The sequence below is a fragment of the Dendropsophus ebraccatus genome, chromosome 10 (assembly GCF_027789765.1).
Source record: "Dendropsophus ebraccatus isolate aDenEbr1 chromosome 10, aDenEbr1.pat, whole genome shotgun sequence".
Taxonomy (NCBI): domain Eukaryota; kingdom Metazoa; phylum Chordata; class Amphibia; order Anura; family Hylidae; genus Dendropsophus; species Dendropsophus ebraccatus.
The window spans coordinates 71,601,818-71,620,686 of NC_091463.1; the positions used below are offsets into that span (position 1 = coordinate 71,601,818).

The following is an 18,869-nucleotide window of genomic DNA, read 5'->3' on the forward strand; positions in this document are numbered from 1 at the left end:
TTCCATTGAAGTAAATAAAGCTTAATTACAAACCACACCTGAACTGGAGACAAGAGGGGGGGGGGAAACACAGAAAGAACACATCCACCCACAGCAGAATGCATATCTGGATGCTATTAGGCCCCGTTCCCACTGAGCAAAGGTAGCGGAATTCCGCAACGGAATTGTCCGCCGCGGAATGCCGTTAGCCTCCCGCTCATAATGGGAGTCTATGGGAGGCGCGCGCTCCTGCTCTGTACGCGTTGAAGAATGAACATGTTCATTCTTCAGTGCGCACAGGGCAGGAGCGCACGCCTCCCATAGACTCCCATTATGAGCGGGAGGCTAACGGCATTCCCCGGCGGACAATACCGTTGCGGAATTCTGCTACCTTTGCTCAGTGGGAAATGGGGCCTTAGAGTCCAACACACAATATGACTAGAAATGCTACTACAAACTCGCAGCGTGAAATCCGCTGTGGATCCGTTACGTATGAAGCTACTCTAAAGGGGTTATTCAGGGCATCACAAAAACATGGCCAGTTTTTCTTCTACTCTTGTCTCCAGTTTAGGTGTGGTTTGCAATTAAAGGGGTTATCCAGCTATACAAAAACATGGCCATGTTTTTGTAGCGCTGGATAACCCCTTTAATATATAGTATTGAGGCAAAAACTCCAGAATGACTTTCATTCATTTATTCATGTAAATCTTTGCTCATTTTGGGTTAATGTACAGTTATGTGGACGGTCCTACTCACCATGTAGTGATTGACAGATAAGTGTGCATACAGAGAAAATGGTCAAGTCAAGTGGGTAGCCAAACAGTGAATGATTTAGCCCAGAATGAACAAAGTAGTTCCATGAATAACAGCTCTCTCCACATGCACACATACATACATAGCTGTCAATCACTGTGTAGGACCACCCACATGACTACTTTGATAAATTACAAGTTATCCTGGAAGTTTTCTCAAAAAATGTTATAAATCTGCTCTAAAAACATGTCGTCTGTATATAGGACTTCATTTTCAATGTGACAGGTTCTCTTTAAAATGATAAACCTATGAAGTGTCCGTCTCAACCAGGTAGAACTCCTGAATTTGATGAGGAAAGCTGCAGCCAGCCAGGCATTTTACATGGGAACTATTCAGATGAATGGGTTGCTATATAACACATGGATGAACTGAATTGCTCTATAATAAAATGTGTGAATTGAGTCTGTAGAGGGGCTTTTTAGGTTGTCCCCCATAAAGTATATTTATATGCCCTAATGATGATATATCTCCTAATGAGGAAAACTCTATACACATTGCAGATGCTTACCTGACATACTCCTTAGTCCTTCTCATGATATGCAGGGTGAGTGGATTAATACCAGTTGGTAATTTCTCTTCTGCCAAACTCAGAGGGATTTCCTCTCCAGTGTCTAGATTTTTTATCATTACGCTGGCCAAAATCTCCTGCAATGAAAAGATATAAATAATCAGTATGAGGAACCAACTAAGGATAAACTCACAATGCAAGGAAATCATGAAAACTGCAAAGTGTCTGAGAGACGTTACAAATTAAGCTGGTAGACTATGGGTGTCTGAACACTCACTACTTTACATGTATATTACTATATACTTTCTCTTATAGGAGGTTAGATAACTTGGGCTTTTCCGGTTCAGATTATGAGACCAAAAGTAGCCACCTGATCACTTGTCACTTGTGTAAATATAAAATATATAGTCATTTTGATTTAGCTATAATTATGACCCAACCACTCAGATCTTTATAAAATCCTTGTATCGCCCAAAATTATCTTATTTACCTACAAGCACTAATCTTTTACCCTAAGAAATCATGTAATAAATCTGTGGTGTTTTAGGATAGCTATGTTGTAAGTGGTTGTCAAAGTTACATGGTATGTGATGGGTAGTTTAGAAGTCTACTGGATACGGAGTTATTATAGAGTTCTATGTATAAGAAGTATGCAAGTAAGCTCCTAAGCATCCCCTAGTGGTGGCTGCAGGAAGCCAGAATTATGCTAATTACAAGTCTATGCAGTGGATAGGAACCATAAACAAGAGAAGAATGATAGCTGGGAATGAGTGACAAAAGCCTTGATGTACACGCTTTTTCTGCAACTGTTGTTGACTTCAAAATGGAACCGCACATGTCATGTTAAAGCTGTTTAACGCCTGCATTGAAAGCTCCTTAGCCTTCTTCATACATTGTCATATTTGTTAGAAAAACAGTGTAGCATACAGTGCTGATTTCTCTGGTAAAATGAGAGACACCATGACGGAAAGCGACAAATCACATCAAGTTAATAGAACTTCTGGTGTAAAATCATATGACCGATCAGGAACTTAGTCATTTACAGTTCCTGTGACGGGACAGAATAAGAGATGTGAACAAAACTTTATACAAAAATAAAAAAAAAATTAAATGTATAAAATGGCATGCACACATAGGGAACAACTGACCAATGAAGTAAAATACACAAGCAGCTAAAAAAAGAAGGTCTAATATGAAATACATAAACGCATCATAATTGTTTATCCTAGAGCCCATCTGATGGAAGGAAGAGGAGAATAAACATTACCTCATCTGTGAGCTCTCTTCCTGAGTTAGACCGAGGCCTCAGGGGACCAGAACTCTCAGCTGGTGTGCTGGACAGCTGCCCATCTGCTGCCTTTCCATTTTCCTAAAAAAGTTAAAAAAAAAAAAAAGAAGGACTATGGTACTGGTATATGTAATTGTTCTACAACTACAATTTACACTTGCCCAAAGTAGTTTCCCCCTTAGACAAAGTGTATTCTGGTATTAGTCTAACAATATTCCTGTCGGAATCGGTCATCACTTTCATTGTGCCAAAACAAAAACATGGCTTCTTTCTTTCAGAAACAGCACCAATCTTGTCCTTGGGGTGGGGTTTTGTAGCTCAGTTTCAATTAAGCGTATAGAGCCAAGTTGTAATAACAAGCACAACCTGAGGAGAGGGTTGGTGATTGATGTTTCTTATCCTGAATAATCCCTTTAAGGGCAGTCCCCCAGTAGCTTCTGCCCACCCCACTAGCCTTGACTGAGCAATCGTTCTCTCTGTTTCTGTATATGGAGAAATCTACTATTTAAGGCAGGTAGAGTAGGCAAAAGATAAGGCGACTACCTTAATGACCTGTGGTTCAGACAGCATAAAAGTAATGATAGGTTCCCTTTAGGCTGCGTTCACACGTACAGGATTTGCAGCAGATTTGATGGCGCAGATTTGAAGTTGCAGATTCAAGGCAAATCCAATCTGGACCAAGAAATCTGCTGCAGATCTGCTGCAGATTCAAATCTGCTGCAGATCCTGTAGGTGTGAACGCACCCTTAGGGTGCGTTCACACCTACAGGATCTGCAGCAGATTTGATGCTGTGTTCAGTTATTTAAATGAAATCTGCTGCAGAAAATCTGCTGCAGATCCTGTAGGTGTGAACGCACCATTAAGAAGTATTTTAAGCCAATTAGGAGAATAAGCTGAGAAATATTTAGTGTGACAAATACACACAGTAGTGTTTACAGCAGAGCGCTGCGGAATCTGTTGGCGCTATACAAATAAATATTATTATTATTACTATTGTGTCAATATAAAAATAGACAATGGATGGGGTAGGCCTCGTTCAGATTCAGCCACCTTTCAATGGTCCAATAACCTAACTAACAGCATCACATGATTACTGTTTAGTAAGACGAGCGCAATTCAAGTCTAAATGTAAAACACAGACTGGAGAGAAAGAAACGGCTGCACATCCCATCTATGGCTGATACTAATGCCGCTAGGCCTATATTAAATATCAACACCAGAGTGTCTGTATGTGATTTGATCAAGCCATCCATAAAAGCCCCATGTACCAACATGCAGGTCCTCCGGTTCACACGGGTCCCTACGCTAATTTCACACAGTGTCTGTCAGTGCAGCCGTTCCTTTCTCTCCAGTCCGTGTTTTACAGTTCTCCCTCTCTGAACAGCTCACACTCCTTTATAAGACCCACATGACCAAAATTAGCAGGATATGCCTGTGCTCAAATGTTAGTACCTTATGTCTTCCCCATTCTGTGAGAGCAGCAGTGGTAAGTGTAATACCTTATCCATACTTGTGTCATTTGGGGGCAGCCTTCCCCGCCGGTGGTGCTGGCCGGGTACTGGTGGGGCTTTTTGGGTCTGGTCCTGTGACATGGGGGTTGCAGGGCCGTTCCATGGCCCCCCTCACCTGCACGTACACGCTTTGCAGGGGTGGCGGTCACTGACCGACACGGTGTGGAGTTAGCGTAGGGACCCGTGTGAACCAGAGGACCTGCACCTGTGCAGCATTTGAATACCGGTGGTTTAGAAGTTGGGGCTGCATTAAACTTCTTCTTCAGCCACCGGTATTCAGATGCCGGATGATCGGACTTGCGCACTCTCAAGTTGCGCCCCATGGTGGAACCAAGACTCAAAGCCCTATTCCACCAACAGATCTGACAGATTATCTGCCAAAGATTTGAAGCCAAACCCAGGAACGGACTATAAACAGAGAATAGGTCATAAAGAAAAGACTGGATTTCTCCTCTTTTCAAATCCATTCCTGGGTTTGGCTTCAAATCTTTGGCAGATAATCTGTCGTCAGATCTGTTGGTGGAATAGGGCCTTTACTGCAGTAATACGTCCAGTAAATTTTGGATACAGATAAATGTAGGATAGAAGAGACACAAATGATAAAGAAACTGGAGACTATTGGGCCTTATGCTTTAGGGTAGCTTCACATGTACTGTATCGCAGCTGATTTTCTGCTGTGGATCCGCAGCAGATTTGACTAAATGAATGAACACAGCATTAAATCCGCTCTGTAAAATCAGCTGCAGATCTGTTGCAGATTCGCAGCAGATTTGATGGTGCAGATTTGATGCTGTGTTCATTCCTTTGGTCAAATCGGATCCGCAGCAGAAAATTAGCTGTGGTACGGTACTTGTGAAGCTACCTTTTTTTTTTTTTTTGCAGAAATAAATAGTACAGGCGATTTTAAGAAACTTTGTAATTGGGTTTATTAGGCAAATATGCCATTATCTGCATTCAAAAAAAGACTTTCCCAAGCCCCCCTCCCCTCCTCTCTCTTATTCACTGCTCATTATTAGGAAATCACGTCTTGTTGAATGAGACATGCCCCTGTCTGTTCTATGGAGAGGGGAGGGGGGAGGAGGAAGAAGGGAGATTAGTTGGCAGCAAAGAACAAAGGACTACACAGCGGGACCTGTGTGAAAGCCTCTATTCAGAGGTCAGAGAGGTCAGTGCTGACTTCAGAGGAGATAGCCCAGTGACAATGTTTCTTAAAATTGCCTGTACTATTGATTAATGCAAAAAAAAATAAAAATAAAATTAAACAACAGTGACACTTTAACCTTGCAATCTTTCACACATCATTGCAAATGGCCTCTAATTTTGATGCAAAGTCTATCCACACATAAGGTACATCATATACAGCCATAATACCCTAGAGGCGACTGTACCATATTGTGCTAAATAAACATGTATTACAGCAACAGAATACAACTTAAGGCTATGTTCCCACACAGTATTTCTGGTCAGTATTTTGCAACCAAAACCAGGAGAGGATTGAAAACACAGAAAGGCTATGTTCGCACACGCTTTAAATTGACTGGATGGCCGCCATTTAATGGCAAATAACTTATTTTAAACCGCTATTGTTTTGAAATAAGATCCGTTAATTGCCAATAAATGACGGCCATCTGCTCAATTTAAACAATGTGGGCATATAGCCTGTGTTTTTAATGCACTCCTGGTTTTGGTTGCGAAATACTGAGCAAAAATACTAAGTGGGAACGTAGCCTTAAAAGTGATAGGAGCCTGTGGTAAATTTTTATTCATCTTCTGAAGCTTGACATGTGGGATATAGCTAGCACCACATTATACAGATATAGATCACTATACCAGAGCGGCCAATACACTGCCTACTAACCTGAGCTGTCACTACTTTGTCTCCACTGGTTGCACTAGCTAGATCCAGGGAAGGCTGTGAATCTCTGTTCGACCCCTCTGTCATGGCGTTCGGAGACAAGAATCCTCCAGCAAGAAAGGCATCCTTTGTAACTGAAGATAAAGAACACGAGTGAAAGACCTGGACAATATATATGGAGCAAGTTTTCTCAGAACTCTGTGCCATTCCTCTAATTCCTTCTTGAAATAGATGAATATATTATATATAACTGGATCTAACTACTATGGATATTAGGATGCATCCTTGTACACAGACACTGTCAGCACTGACAGTATAAGGCATTGTGGGCCTGCGATTAGCCAACAAATCACAATATGCTTTTTCATTAGCTTATACCTTATAGCAAGCCAGACTGACATGGACAACAATAGACAGGATCAGTCCCACTGACATGAATGAAAGTCATTACTTAGTGTACTGTGTGACCTTTAAAGGAGTTCATTTTACCGGAAGGGGGAGGCACCTATTACTGAAAGGGGGAGCGAGGAGCAAGTGAGCACTCACATTGCTCGTTTGCTCCTCCCATCGCCCGTGTAATAGGGGCTTTAGTTTTAGGCCTAGTGGTAAGAATGAAAACTGCAAGCATTCAGGGTTATCTTATAATATAGGTAGTATAATGGAAAATTTGAAAAAAAATCTTGATTTAAACAACGCCATTTTCTGATGACAAGATCCCTATAAAGACATTTCAGGCCTTGTGTGCTTGGCCTATTTCTACAACACAATTTGCTTTCTCGACAAGATTGAAGTGAACAATTCTAATAAACGTTTTGCAGGGTTGAGTAAAAGTTAACCGCGCAAATTACAGTGGTCTATAAACCTCTCCAGCAGTCGGACATAAAATGCTTTAAAGGGTCATTAAACCTAAAATGTGAGGAAATTGAAATAAATTATCGACTAACAAAATTCATAATTACCAAAGATAAAGAATTTGGATGCTTAATTGACATTTTCAATAACTAAAGCGCTTTGTCTTTTCAGGCTTTGCTCAGACAGTAACCCTATGCCACCTAGGGCTACCTCCTGCTAAAAGGGAAACCTGCTCTCCTAAGCTCTTATGTGGGAGAGCCATCTTGTACATTCATCTCTCTCTAAGTCCCTTTTAGCTCTCTACAGTAAACCCAGCCTTCTTTTGCCTTTTGATTCTGGTTTCCGCCATACTTGGCAAACAACCCGCTCTCTGTGACACTTAACTCCAACACCTCAGATTTCTAGGTTTGAAGTGTTACTGTAGTTTACCAAACTTTTGACAAGTTTAAAGAGAATGTACCATCAGAAGAGTTATAATGAGCTATACATACTGCCCTGTCGGCGCTGCAGTGTACAGTGCTGTCCTATGGAGATTTTCCCAATTCGCCGCCCAGTCCCTGTTACATTCCCTTATCTATTGATATGCTAATTAGCCGTGCTGCAGAAATGGAGGCCAGGCCGGCCCGGCACCTGAGATTCAAGCTCTCTCTGATTCTCTCTGCCCCAACCACCCCCCCCCCCCCCCCCCCCCCGGGGTGACACGCCGTCCTCAGCAGGCACTGGCACACCACCTATTCTAATACAGGAACGCCTGCCGCAGAGCCCCGCCTCCTGTCTCCTGCCCGGCCGCAGTGTATTTACGCCAGGACACGAGCGCAATTAGAATAGGAGGCGTGCCAGTGCAGGCTAAGGGCGGCACTTGAATCTCAGGCGCCGGCCCGGCCTCCAGTGCTGCAGCACGGCTAATTGGTATATCAATAGAAAAGGGAATATAACGGGAACCGGGCGGCGGATTGGGAAACGCTCCACAGGACAGCACTGTACACTGCAGCGCCGACAGGGCAGTATGTATAGCTCATTATAACTCTTCTGATGGTACATTCTCTTTAAAGTTTTGATCAAATAGGGTCTGGATGTTCATACCCCATCTAATTGCTAGAATGTTAATGACAATGACACTTGTCTCATGAAGATAACGCTGGTCCATATGTCTTCGGGTCCTATTAGACGGGCCAATGGGGGCCTGATAATAACTGTAAACGAGCACTGATCTGCTAGATCGGCGCTCGTTTACTGGGCCTATTACACGGCCCGATAATCGTTTAACAAGGGCTGAATGGACATTGTTACTGATGTCCCTGCACCCCTTGCTTAAACTGCATACATTACCTATTCATAGTCCAGGGCGCCTCTTGCGGTCTGCTTCTTCCCAGGTCTAGCGCGCTCCTGGTTCAGAGCGGCCTGTCAGCTAAGACAGTTATTTCTATCCTGGCAAATAATTGCCATCTCTACCATATCACATAGGCAGAACATGCTAGGTTATCATTTAAATATTGGTGTGTTCCAATGTTTATAAAGTTGCTGACTGACAGAGTGATCATATGATACAACATGTGACTCCATAGCAAATTAAAATGCTCTATTTTTAGCCCCCTGTTGTTTCCTACAGATGCAATTCTTCTGATCACAAATGACTAGTATCAGTGCATCATAGAGACTCTAATTGTAAGCATTCTGTCAGAGAGCTTTGATTGCGGCATCTCTCTCTCAGAACAAAGGGGTCAGGCAGTGAATTTCGATCATGCCAGTCCCCCAACATCATCAATTGGTGAACGGTCAGGAGATCCTCGAAACTTTAGAGTGCGAGCAGGAGTTATGGCGGACCACCAATACAGTAAACAATTCTAAGGTTGGATTCACATCCCAACCTGACCACAGATCTGATGACCCAATCTGACATTATCATAGGGTTCTGCAGAGAGATGTCCGTATTATGCTCAGGTGAATCCTACCTTGACATGCAGCTACAGGTGGGGTTATACATTACAACAGCACTAGGTAGGATGTGTACTATATTAGTTCCAGTCTATAAACATTATATGACACCAATGGCGGCTATAATGACGGTTAGAAACCTTAACAAAGAAATGTAATTTCTGACAAATTTAGACATCAGAATTTCACAAAATCAGACACTTTACTTTTACCCATAGTAAGAAAGTGATATACGTACATTCAAGACCTGAAGACCTGGGGCTTTCGTAATCATAGTCGCCTTTCTTCTTGCGTGGTGGTGGTGCCGGCCGTGCAGGTGGCGGCGGTCTAGGTGGAGGGACATTTACAGGAGGTGGGGGACGCGATGGGCCAGACTTCTTGGTACTCGCTACGATATCGGGCTCTACATTAATCTGTCGGGGAGGTTTAGCGGGCGCTAACTGCTCTATGACTTCACAACTGGAATTTTCATTTGACAAATCAGACAAAGGCTCCTTAGACTTATTTTCTGTTTCCTCCTCGAGCTCAGTTGGTTTGTCCATAATTTTGTCTTTTTCAGTAATATGAAGATCATCTTCCAGGTCTACAATATCTTCAATCTTACATGTCTCCACCAAATGCTCAATGATGGGGATGGAGACATCAGGCATCTGGCTGGGGTTTGTCCCTGCGAGGTCCTCGGCCTCCTGATGACGAAGGTCTGCTGCATCATTGTGGAAGGTTAGCTCTGTCACCACCAGTTTAGGGATGTTATTCAGCTGTTCCTGGTTTGTTTTATCCAACGTGCTTATAAGACTTATTGTTTCCACATTTTCAGGACTGTGGCTCTCCTCTATGGCACTGGATTTCTGGCTTTCTTCAATGATGCTATCAATAATCTGAAATAGCAAAGCAATAAAAATGTATACAAGCAGAATATAGCAATTTACCATAATCGTGGTAAAAATGGTTTAAAAATCTAAGAGACGCCATCAACATCAACCTAGTATGATTTTGTGGGGTGCTCCAGACTTTGTATTGGGGGCCTATCCTGAAGATTAGAGATGAGCGAAAAGCAAAGAGTTTTGTTTGATCTGCGATCCCCTCATCAAGCCGCCAGCCTTTTATTGACGCTACGCTCCCTGCCACTCCTCCCAGGATGCCAAGGAAAGCTGTATCCAATCCTGGGAAACTTCTCCCAGTGTCCCAGGATTAGATCCAGCTTTTCCCCGGCACCCGGGGTGAAGCAGCAGGGAGCGGAGGAGCGCCGAAGGGTTGGCGACTTGATGAGCGGATTGCAGATCAAACGAAGCGCTTTCCTTCTTTGAAATGAGCAATTTGCTCATCTCTACTCAAGATAACACCTCAAAAGCCAATTTATGGGGTCCTAGTCTCTTTTCCCAGCTGATCAACGGTCTGAAAAAGCCATTGCTCCCAATATAAATGTTGCAGAGAAATGATAGAATCGTGGATTTGATCAAATCCCGGGAAATGATGGAATGAACACGCAGTTCCATCATTTCCCTAGGGATATGATCAAATGACTGACCCCTTTCAGGGAAATGACAGAATGAACGATCGATGAGTCGCCCGACTCTATGTTTGGCAGCGGAGGCGGATGGGGGAGCTGAGGGGCACGCCTCCACAGCAGGCATATGGCGGTGGGGCGGACTGGGATGCAGAGTGGCAAACCTCCTGGCAGGCATACGGTATTGGGGCACAGCAGACAGGCCGGGGGAGCAGGGGGGGTATCGGAGGGCGGGGCAGACGGGACCGGAGGTGGACGGAGAGCAGAGCGGCACACATCCTGGCAGGCATATGGCGGCAGACAGGGAGTGGAGCGGACAGGCCGGGGGAGCTGGAGGCGTGTAGCAGGGGAAACGAGCGGAACGGGGACCAGAGAGGCGGCGGAGGCGGATGGGGAGCAGAGCGGACAGGCCGGGGGGAGCAGAGAGGCGATACAGTAAGCGAATTCTATGTTGCAGGGGGAAATGATAGTTCATTCCATCATTTCCCTGAAAGGGGTCAGCGATTTGATCAATTCCCTGATTCTATCATTTCACTGCAACAAATACAGTGAATAGAGCCAGAAGCACATGGCCGAGTACACAGTGCTAGGTTACTGCAGCTAAGCTCCTATAGAAATGAATGGGAGCGAAGCTAGAGTAACCCAGCATAGCTACTACACAATGTATTGAGCCATGTGCTTCCAGCTGCAATCACTGTGCATATGGGGCCCAGCAGCTCTGGCAAACAGCTGATTGGTGGCTCACATATTGATGGGCAGTTTTGAAAATAAGTTATCAAAAAGTCCCGGAAAACCCCTATAAAGGTGGGCAACATAACGTAGCAAGTAAACTGACAATACTTCATTATTCTTCCCTATTACATGTGTCATGGTACCATGATCTTTGATCATATGTGCACATTACAGTTACAGTACAGAGAGGAGTAAGAACCTGTAGGTGGAGATCAGCCTGACAGATCCCCTGTAAAAGGATTACACAGTATAAAAGGAACACATGACTAAGGGGAGTCTCAGTGCCCAAACTGTAGTCTACAGTAGCCATGTGCCTTGAAAGTCGAACAGCAGCTGGCAATGCGAGGGATATAAGAAACCTCTACTGCGATACACGCCAGGAGGGTTAAGTGATAGCTAACAATGATGACATTAATATTGTATGTAATGATTATAGTTGCACAGCTCACTGCACAAAATCTTCTACCGCTTTGTTTTGTTAAAAGGGTTCTCTAGTTTCAGAAAAATGTCCTCTTTTTATATAGAGGCCACTGCTGAGAGGGTACTGTATGATGTGCATCTGTTCACTCCATATATAAATCTTCTGTGCATCCCAGTTCATGGAGACTACTGTTTTTTTTTGTTGTTGTTTTTTTTTAAGTACAACATGCAAAACAGTCCTCCTTTTCTGACCCTGCTGATCCACTGGTTTAGATTATGAACAAAGTTGGGCATTAGCTACGTTATATGCGCACCATGAACAGATTGGTTAAACATATGTTACGATATAGCCAGTGAATGTCATGAGAGGTTGGGACTCCAGACATCTGACCTCTATTGATCAGAATGGAGGTGCCTTGGTTTGAATAGAGTGAGGTGTGTGCTGCTCCATTCATTGACATTCATATGCGAAAAACAGATGGGAAAAACTGATGCAAGTGTTTGCATCCATTATGATCTGTTTTTCCATTGAATCCTATTATAAAAAAAAAAAAAAAAAAAAAAAAAAAAAAACACACAATGGATCAAAACGGATCCGTTTTTTTTACGTACACAAAAATGTAGTCAACCTAATTTATGTCTCTGTTAAAAAAAAACTGATCCGTTTTGATCCATTTTTAATAAAGGAATTCAATGGAAAAAACGGATTAACTCGGATGCACACACATGCATTCGTTTTTTCCATCCCTTTTTTTCCAAAAAGGGGGGGGGGGGGGGGGCGGTGGAAACGGATTGCAAAAACATAGTGTGAACCTGATATGCTGTGATTTGTTAATATCTTCGTAGTCACTGGATAACACAAACCTCTTTAGGGTCATCTTGCTTTGGTTCTGTGGTTCCAGTTTCTGGCTCTTTGTTTTCAGGATGTGTGACTTCTTTCTGTGAAAAAAAAATCACATGAAATGTATCAGAGGATAACAAGGCAATGTGTAACCAACAGTTAATCTTACGGCAAATCCACATTTTTTGGCAAAAATGCTGTGAGTCAGATGGGCCGTCCAGTAATGGCTGTGCTAGGCATCTGGTATGTGGGTGACACACTTGCAGATCCAGGACAGGTTAAGCCATTTCTGTTGACTGCCAACAAGTAAACAGGCTAAGGAATGCTAAGACGGCCCGAGACATTCCTGCCTAATAGTATTAGTAATTCCTTAAACAAGCAATGCAAGGGGCTCTTCACTGGTGGCTAGAATGGAAAAGGAACTCAAATAAATCAATTAGGATAATCAATAGTAACACTGAAAACATCATCACAAATTAGCAGAAACCAAAGGGGTTTAGACTACAGAGACTATACTTAGGATGGGCCATGAAGGTGTGAGGGATTGGAATCCCAGAGGACACGGCTATCCTTCATTACCCAGGGGTAAGACCTCCGCTAATAACACACCAATAGTCTATTGCAGGGTAATTATCTACACACTGTACTTACCTAGAGCCTACCAGCTGTTGTAATACTAGAACTCCCATCATGCTTGGAAAGCTAAAGCTTTGGTGAGTTTGACACCCATGGCCTAGAGCAATTTACATTTTGTCCCGTTTTCTTATTATAAGACCAGATCAACTTCTTCTGCAAACAGTAGTCTGTGGCATTGATAGAATACATAGTGCTATATAGTTATTTTTATCTTATTATACGGCTATGATTCATAGGTGCTGGATGACACACCTAGCAGACCATGGTTCTAAAAGCTGAATGGTCACTGGGGACTCATACCAAGAGTAAACGGAATAAGGAGGTGGGTGCACATAATGCTTACTCTCCGGATTTACCATAAATGTGACAAGAATAGCCTTTAAAAGGTGCATTCAGATGTACAGAATCCGGAGCAGATTTGATGGTGCAAATTTTATGAGGTGTTCAGTGATTTAGATGAAATCTGCTGCAGATCCACACCATCAAATCCGCTGCGATACGGTACGCGTGAAGATACCCTTAAGGGGATATCCAAGGTTAGTAAAACATGGCTGCTTTCTTCCAGAAACAACACCACACTTGTCCCTAGGTGGTGTTTTGCAAGTAGGCTCCATTTACTTTTATGGTACCGTTTTTCAAAACCCCACCCAAACTTGAGACAAAAGCTTTGCTGTTTCTGGAAGAAAGCAGCCATGTTTTTGTTAAACGGAACCTGTCACCCCCATGCCAGGGCAGAGCCCGGCCGACCCACCGGTGGAGACCCTTATACTTACCCCGTGCACGAAGTCCCCCTCCTGGACCCGCTCCCGTTGCCGAGATATCGCCGTCTGAAGCCCAGCGTGCGCTCATCAGAGATGAGTCCGACGCTCATAGAGAATGAATGGAGCCGTCATTCTCTATGAGCGTCGGACTCATCTCTGATGAGCGCACGCTGGGCTTCAGACGGCGATATCTCGGCAACGGGATCGGGTCCAGGAGGGGGACTTCGTGCACGGGGTAAGTATAAGGGTCTCCACCGGTGGGTCGGCCGGGCTCTGCCCTGGCATGGGGGTGACAGGTTCCCCCGGACTTTGCCCCAGCACGGGGGGTGATGATAGGTCCTCTTTAAGTCTGGATAACCCCTTTTATATAGACAGGGTTTTGATGCATATAGGAAGCATCCAAAATAGCGTCTTCCTGCACTCATGCTGTTTGTTATGGACTACTCCGCCTTGGGAAAAAATGCAAGACGTCTAGTTCTGCACAAGATCACAGCGAGAACCAGATCTTACATGACACAGAGCAGACGCCGGACTGTGGTCGTGGTGTATAAAGTGCCATCACTGCACTTCATTATATAGATGGGAAGTGACAACTGTGGCAGATCCTTTGTGTTTTCCAAGTAGTAAACCCTGGACTGTGTTATCACATGAAATCTAAAAACTTCAGTTCGGCTCAAAGTGGATGAACAAGTGACAGCGGAATCAAGAATTACGGCCAAGATGTAAGAAAACCTAGTGGATATAATATAACTATTTATAATCTGTTTTCCACAGTAAAAGGTGATGGCATATCAATGGGCTATGTCATCACAATATGACCGGTGAGGGCCCTACTTGAGATTCTCGACTGATTCTACATCGATCCAGATAATAAAGGGACTATGGTGGGTGGAGAGATTGCAGTGCTGGAAAATCTAGCATCAACACTAGCAATGGTCCCCAATATCTTCAGGATTGCTGGGGGTCCTAAAAGGTCAGTTTACAAAGTCTTGGAACCATGTAAAAATATATATAAAGTATCAGTCTGGCACTGTCAGCTCCACTAGAGTCTGCAGGGACACGCCCCCTTAACTGGTAACAGCCAGTTGACTAATTAAGGCTGGGTTCACACTATGTATATTTGAGGCTGTATTTGTGAGGCTGTATAGCAACCAAAACCAGGAGTGGATTGAAAACACAGAAAGGCTATGTTCACATAATGTTGTAATTAAGTGGATGGCCGTCATTTAATGGCAAATTTTTGCTGTTATTTTAAAACAACGGCTGTTATATTGAAATAATGGCAGTTATTTACTGTTATATGGCGGCCATCCACTCAATTACAACATTGTGTGAACAGATCCTTTCTGTGTTTTCAATCCACTCCTGGTTTTGGTTGCTATGAGGACCTGACTTGAGGACCAAATACTGCCTGAAATATACGTAGTGTGAACCCAGCCTAAAGGGGTGTTCTCAAATACACACAATCACCGCTTCATTTACTGTCTACAGGGCGTCTGACACTGCACTTGGCAATGTTTAGATAATATACAGAGAAAGAAAGATAGAAATATTCCGTAGCATTATATGAACTTGTAAGAAGACTGTATTGGAGGGGTCTGGACAACAGATCCCTTAAAATGAAAGGACTGAATGACTGGGTAATAACTGGGGTGTCTGTGCTCTTCACAGGCCCCAGAGCCAATTACCCCAAGCAAAGACAAGATAGAAAAACATACACTAAAGCTGTATCCTCCTTTGCAAACTATGTTGTAATGTGGGATAATCATTTTTATTAATATAGGTGGGAAGGTACAATAGCTGCCGGGCTGCAATTATCATACAAACAGTGACCATCTGCTCAGCACTGTACAATAGTTACACTATGGTCTCTAAAACTTTTTACAACACCGTCCATCCAATTGGCTGAGCTGTGAGCGTCTATGGCTTCCAAACATGGAATGACTCGGAGCGTTAATTGGTCATCTAAAGACCATTCTGGCTATAAACAGATGTGATATAGACTTAGTAGATCTGCCAGCTCTGGATATCATCACTCTGTTAGTGCCAGCGAGCCCAGGCAGCTAATGAGAGCGCCCTGCCCGCCAGTCCAGATATCAATCAGCCGCACTAATTGGGTCCCTCAAGAACTAATGTACCGGCCAAGATAGATTTACACCAGACTGTACTGTACAGAGTATCCCATTCCCTCCACATACAAGTGTCAGCGGCATACCCTCATCGCTAAATCACCTGCTATAGCTTTTACTCCATTAACATGAAGCACTTTTGACAGTGACAGACTATGAATTTTGTTTGATTATGTAAGGATATTTTCTCTTCTATAGCTGAATATTTCACTATAATATATTGGACTATTATTCTAATATAAAGGATCAAAGAGTCCTGTAGTTATGCTCAGTCAATCACGGCTGAGCAGATGATGATGCGGCAGGGGGGGGGGGGGGTGCGGCATGAGGGACGGCTGGAGCGGTTCAAAAAAAGGACTGCAGCACCGACTTCAACACACCGGCGTCGTTTTATTCACGTGCAAAACTTAAAGCGAATATACCAGCAGTACATTTACTTAAAGTTAAAGTACATAAACACTCCTTAAAAGTGGTAGTGCGTTGTTTAATATTTATTCACTAAATAACACACATTACAAAGTTATACAACTTTGTAATGTGGGTTAAGTGAATGGCCCCCTTCCCCGTGTTATGTACGTATTCGCTGTCGACCTTGGCCACTATCTTGGGTCGACAACATCATCTTCGGGATGTCGGCTGGGGTCGACAGCGAATACATAAGTATACCGCACCACACTTCCGGGGTGGGGGGGGGGGAACACGGGGAAGGGGGCCATTCACTTAAAATAACACACATTACAAAAGTTGTATAACACTGTAATGTGTGTTAGTGAATAAATATTAAACGCCGCACTACCCCTTTAAGGAGTGTTTAAGTACTTTAACTTTAAGTAAATGTACGGCTGGTATATTCGCTTTAAGTTTTGCACGTGAGAAAAAGGACGCCGGTGTGTTAAAGTCGGTGCTGCAGTCCTATTTTTGGCCCAGTTCCTGAGCACAGCACTAGTCTATTACCAACCATCGTCCGGGGCCAAAGCACCAGGGGCGGGCTGGCCCACCACCAGTGGGAGGAAACCCCGTCCCTCTATGATCGGCTCCATTGATTCCAATGGAGCAGTGTCCAGTGCTTCGGCCCCGGCCGTTGCTAGGTAAATGGTTCTATTAATGTGCAAAACAAAGCAAATTTACTGATGGTACATTTGCTTTAATGGCATAGCTTGATACCACTACCTTAGGTTAATGGGAGTATGATTTCTGAAAACCCCACTGATCCAGAGAACAGAGGGGCTGCAGAGCCGCCACCACAATAATCAAAGTCAGCAATATTACCCTTGATAGTCTATCTACAAGCATCCTATTCCCAGTGTTCAAAGGGCTGTGGTACCATCCTATTCATGTTGACCACACAATGCTGCAATATCTGGCACCGCTGCCACAAACAGTATGGTATTTGAAGTACAAACTGATCTGAAACCATTATAGGAAATGGAAACTTATACCGATCAGTGGCGTAGCTACCAGGGTCGCAGCATCCACTGCTGCGACCCGGCCCGCCATGAGGGGGGGCCCGCGAGGCCCCCCCTCGCCACTGCACTCTCTTGTGACCGCAAGCATAGTTTTGCTTGCGGTCACAAGAGTTCCGCTACTGTCCCCGGCTGATGCGCGGCTGCCGGGGGTGTCCCGTCCTTTCCCCGGCAGCGCGCGCATCAGTGAACTGCCTGGGGCCCTGACTTCCGGCACAGGAAGAGCACGTCAGGCACGCTCCTGTGGCGGAAGTCCCAGCCCCGGCGCACGGGGAGCTCTCTGATGCGCGCGCTGCCGGGGATAGGACGGGACACCCCCGGCAGCCGCGCATCAGCCGGGGACCAGACCAGGAGGCGAGAGGTTAGACGGGGGAGCGGATGGCAGGTGAGTTGTTTTTTTATGTTATCTGCTATACACTGGGAGGGAGAGGGGGCCAATCTATAGGAAGTGGGGAAAGGGGGGCCATCTATAGGGAGGGGGGAAGAGGGAAGCCATCTATGAAGGGAGGGGGGGGAAGAGGGAAGCCATCTATAAAGGGAGGGGGGAAGAGGGAAGCCATCTATAAAGGGAGGGGTGGAAGAGGGAAGCCATCTATAAAGGGAGGGGGGGGGGGGGGGGGAGAGGGAAGCCATCTATAAAGGGAGGGGGGAGAGGGAAGCCATCTATAAGGGAGAGGGGGCCATCTATAAGGGAGAGGGGGCCATCTATAAGGGAGGGGGAGAGGGTGCCATCTATAAGGGGGTATAAGTAAGGGGGGCATCTATAAGGGGGTATAAGTAAGTGGGGGGAGAGGGCCTATAAGGAGGCTACATATACTATATACTATAAGGGGGATCACATAGTGTCAGCCTAACCACTAAATGAGGGCATAAAGGGGCCAATACAGATGTGCAGTTAGTAGAGAGATGAGGATGGTGCCTAATGGAGTGAGGAGCCTAACATGTCTGTCTGGCAAATTCTGTGGATTCGTGGCTCGGAGAAGATGGACAGATGGAGAAGAAAATGAAAACGACTCGGATCAGATAAGACATCCCCTGTGAGTCACCTGATATAACTGCACTATAATGTATATGGTGTACAGAGCCTGTGTAGGGCTGGGTCAGCCTCTATATGACTGGATGAGGTGATAGTGATCTGTGTACAGTGGATTACTCAGTAGCAGCAGTGGGGTTAGTCAGTATGTGGTGGTATTAGTCGGTGCCAACGATGGTGTTAGTCAGTATGTGGTGATATTAGTCAGTAGCAGCGGTGGTGTTAGTCAGTATGTGGTGGTAATATTTGTTACTTTTATCTGGTACTGTGTTTTATTGGTCTCAGTATGAATTTGGTCAGTAACAATATGGTGGTGATGGTAGTGGGTGTGGTGTAGCGGTAATATTTCCTTCCTATATACTGGTAATATTGGTCTCAGTGTACAGGATTTGGTCAATATCAGTATGGCGGTAATATGTATGGTGACAAAATGTTCTCTTCCTATAGGCTGGTGTTATTGGTAATATCTGTCTTGGAGTATATTATAATTATATATATATCCACACCAATAGCATCCCTTGGTCGTGAAAGGAGGGGGGGGGGGGGGGCAAGTTGACCTCTCGCACCAGGGCCCAGGAGACATTAGCTACGCCCCTGATACCAAT

General features: G+C 44.4%; 1 protein-coding gene across 1 annotated transcript in view; it reads right to left on the bottom strand.

The window, feature by feature from the left end:
- Positions 1-18,869, bottom strand: part of WDR44 (WD repeat domain 44) — an 81,847-nt gene that overhangs the window by 34,766 nt on the left and 28,212 nt on the right. Inside the window, exons 3-7 of the mRNA XM_069943240.1 lie at positions 12,266-12,340; positions 8,981-9,620; positions 5,959-6,089; positions 2,568-2,669; positions 1,301-1,437 (exon numbers count right to left, since the gene is read on the bottom strand). Of these exons, the coding sequence (XP_069799341.1) occupies positions 1,301-1,437; positions 2,568-2,669; positions 5,959-6,089; positions 8,981-9,620; positions 12,266-12,340 (1,085 nt within the window). The remainder of the gene's footprint in view (positions 1-1,300; positions 1,438-2,567; positions 2,670-5,958; positions 6,090-8,980; positions 9,621-12,265; positions 12,341-18,869) is intronic.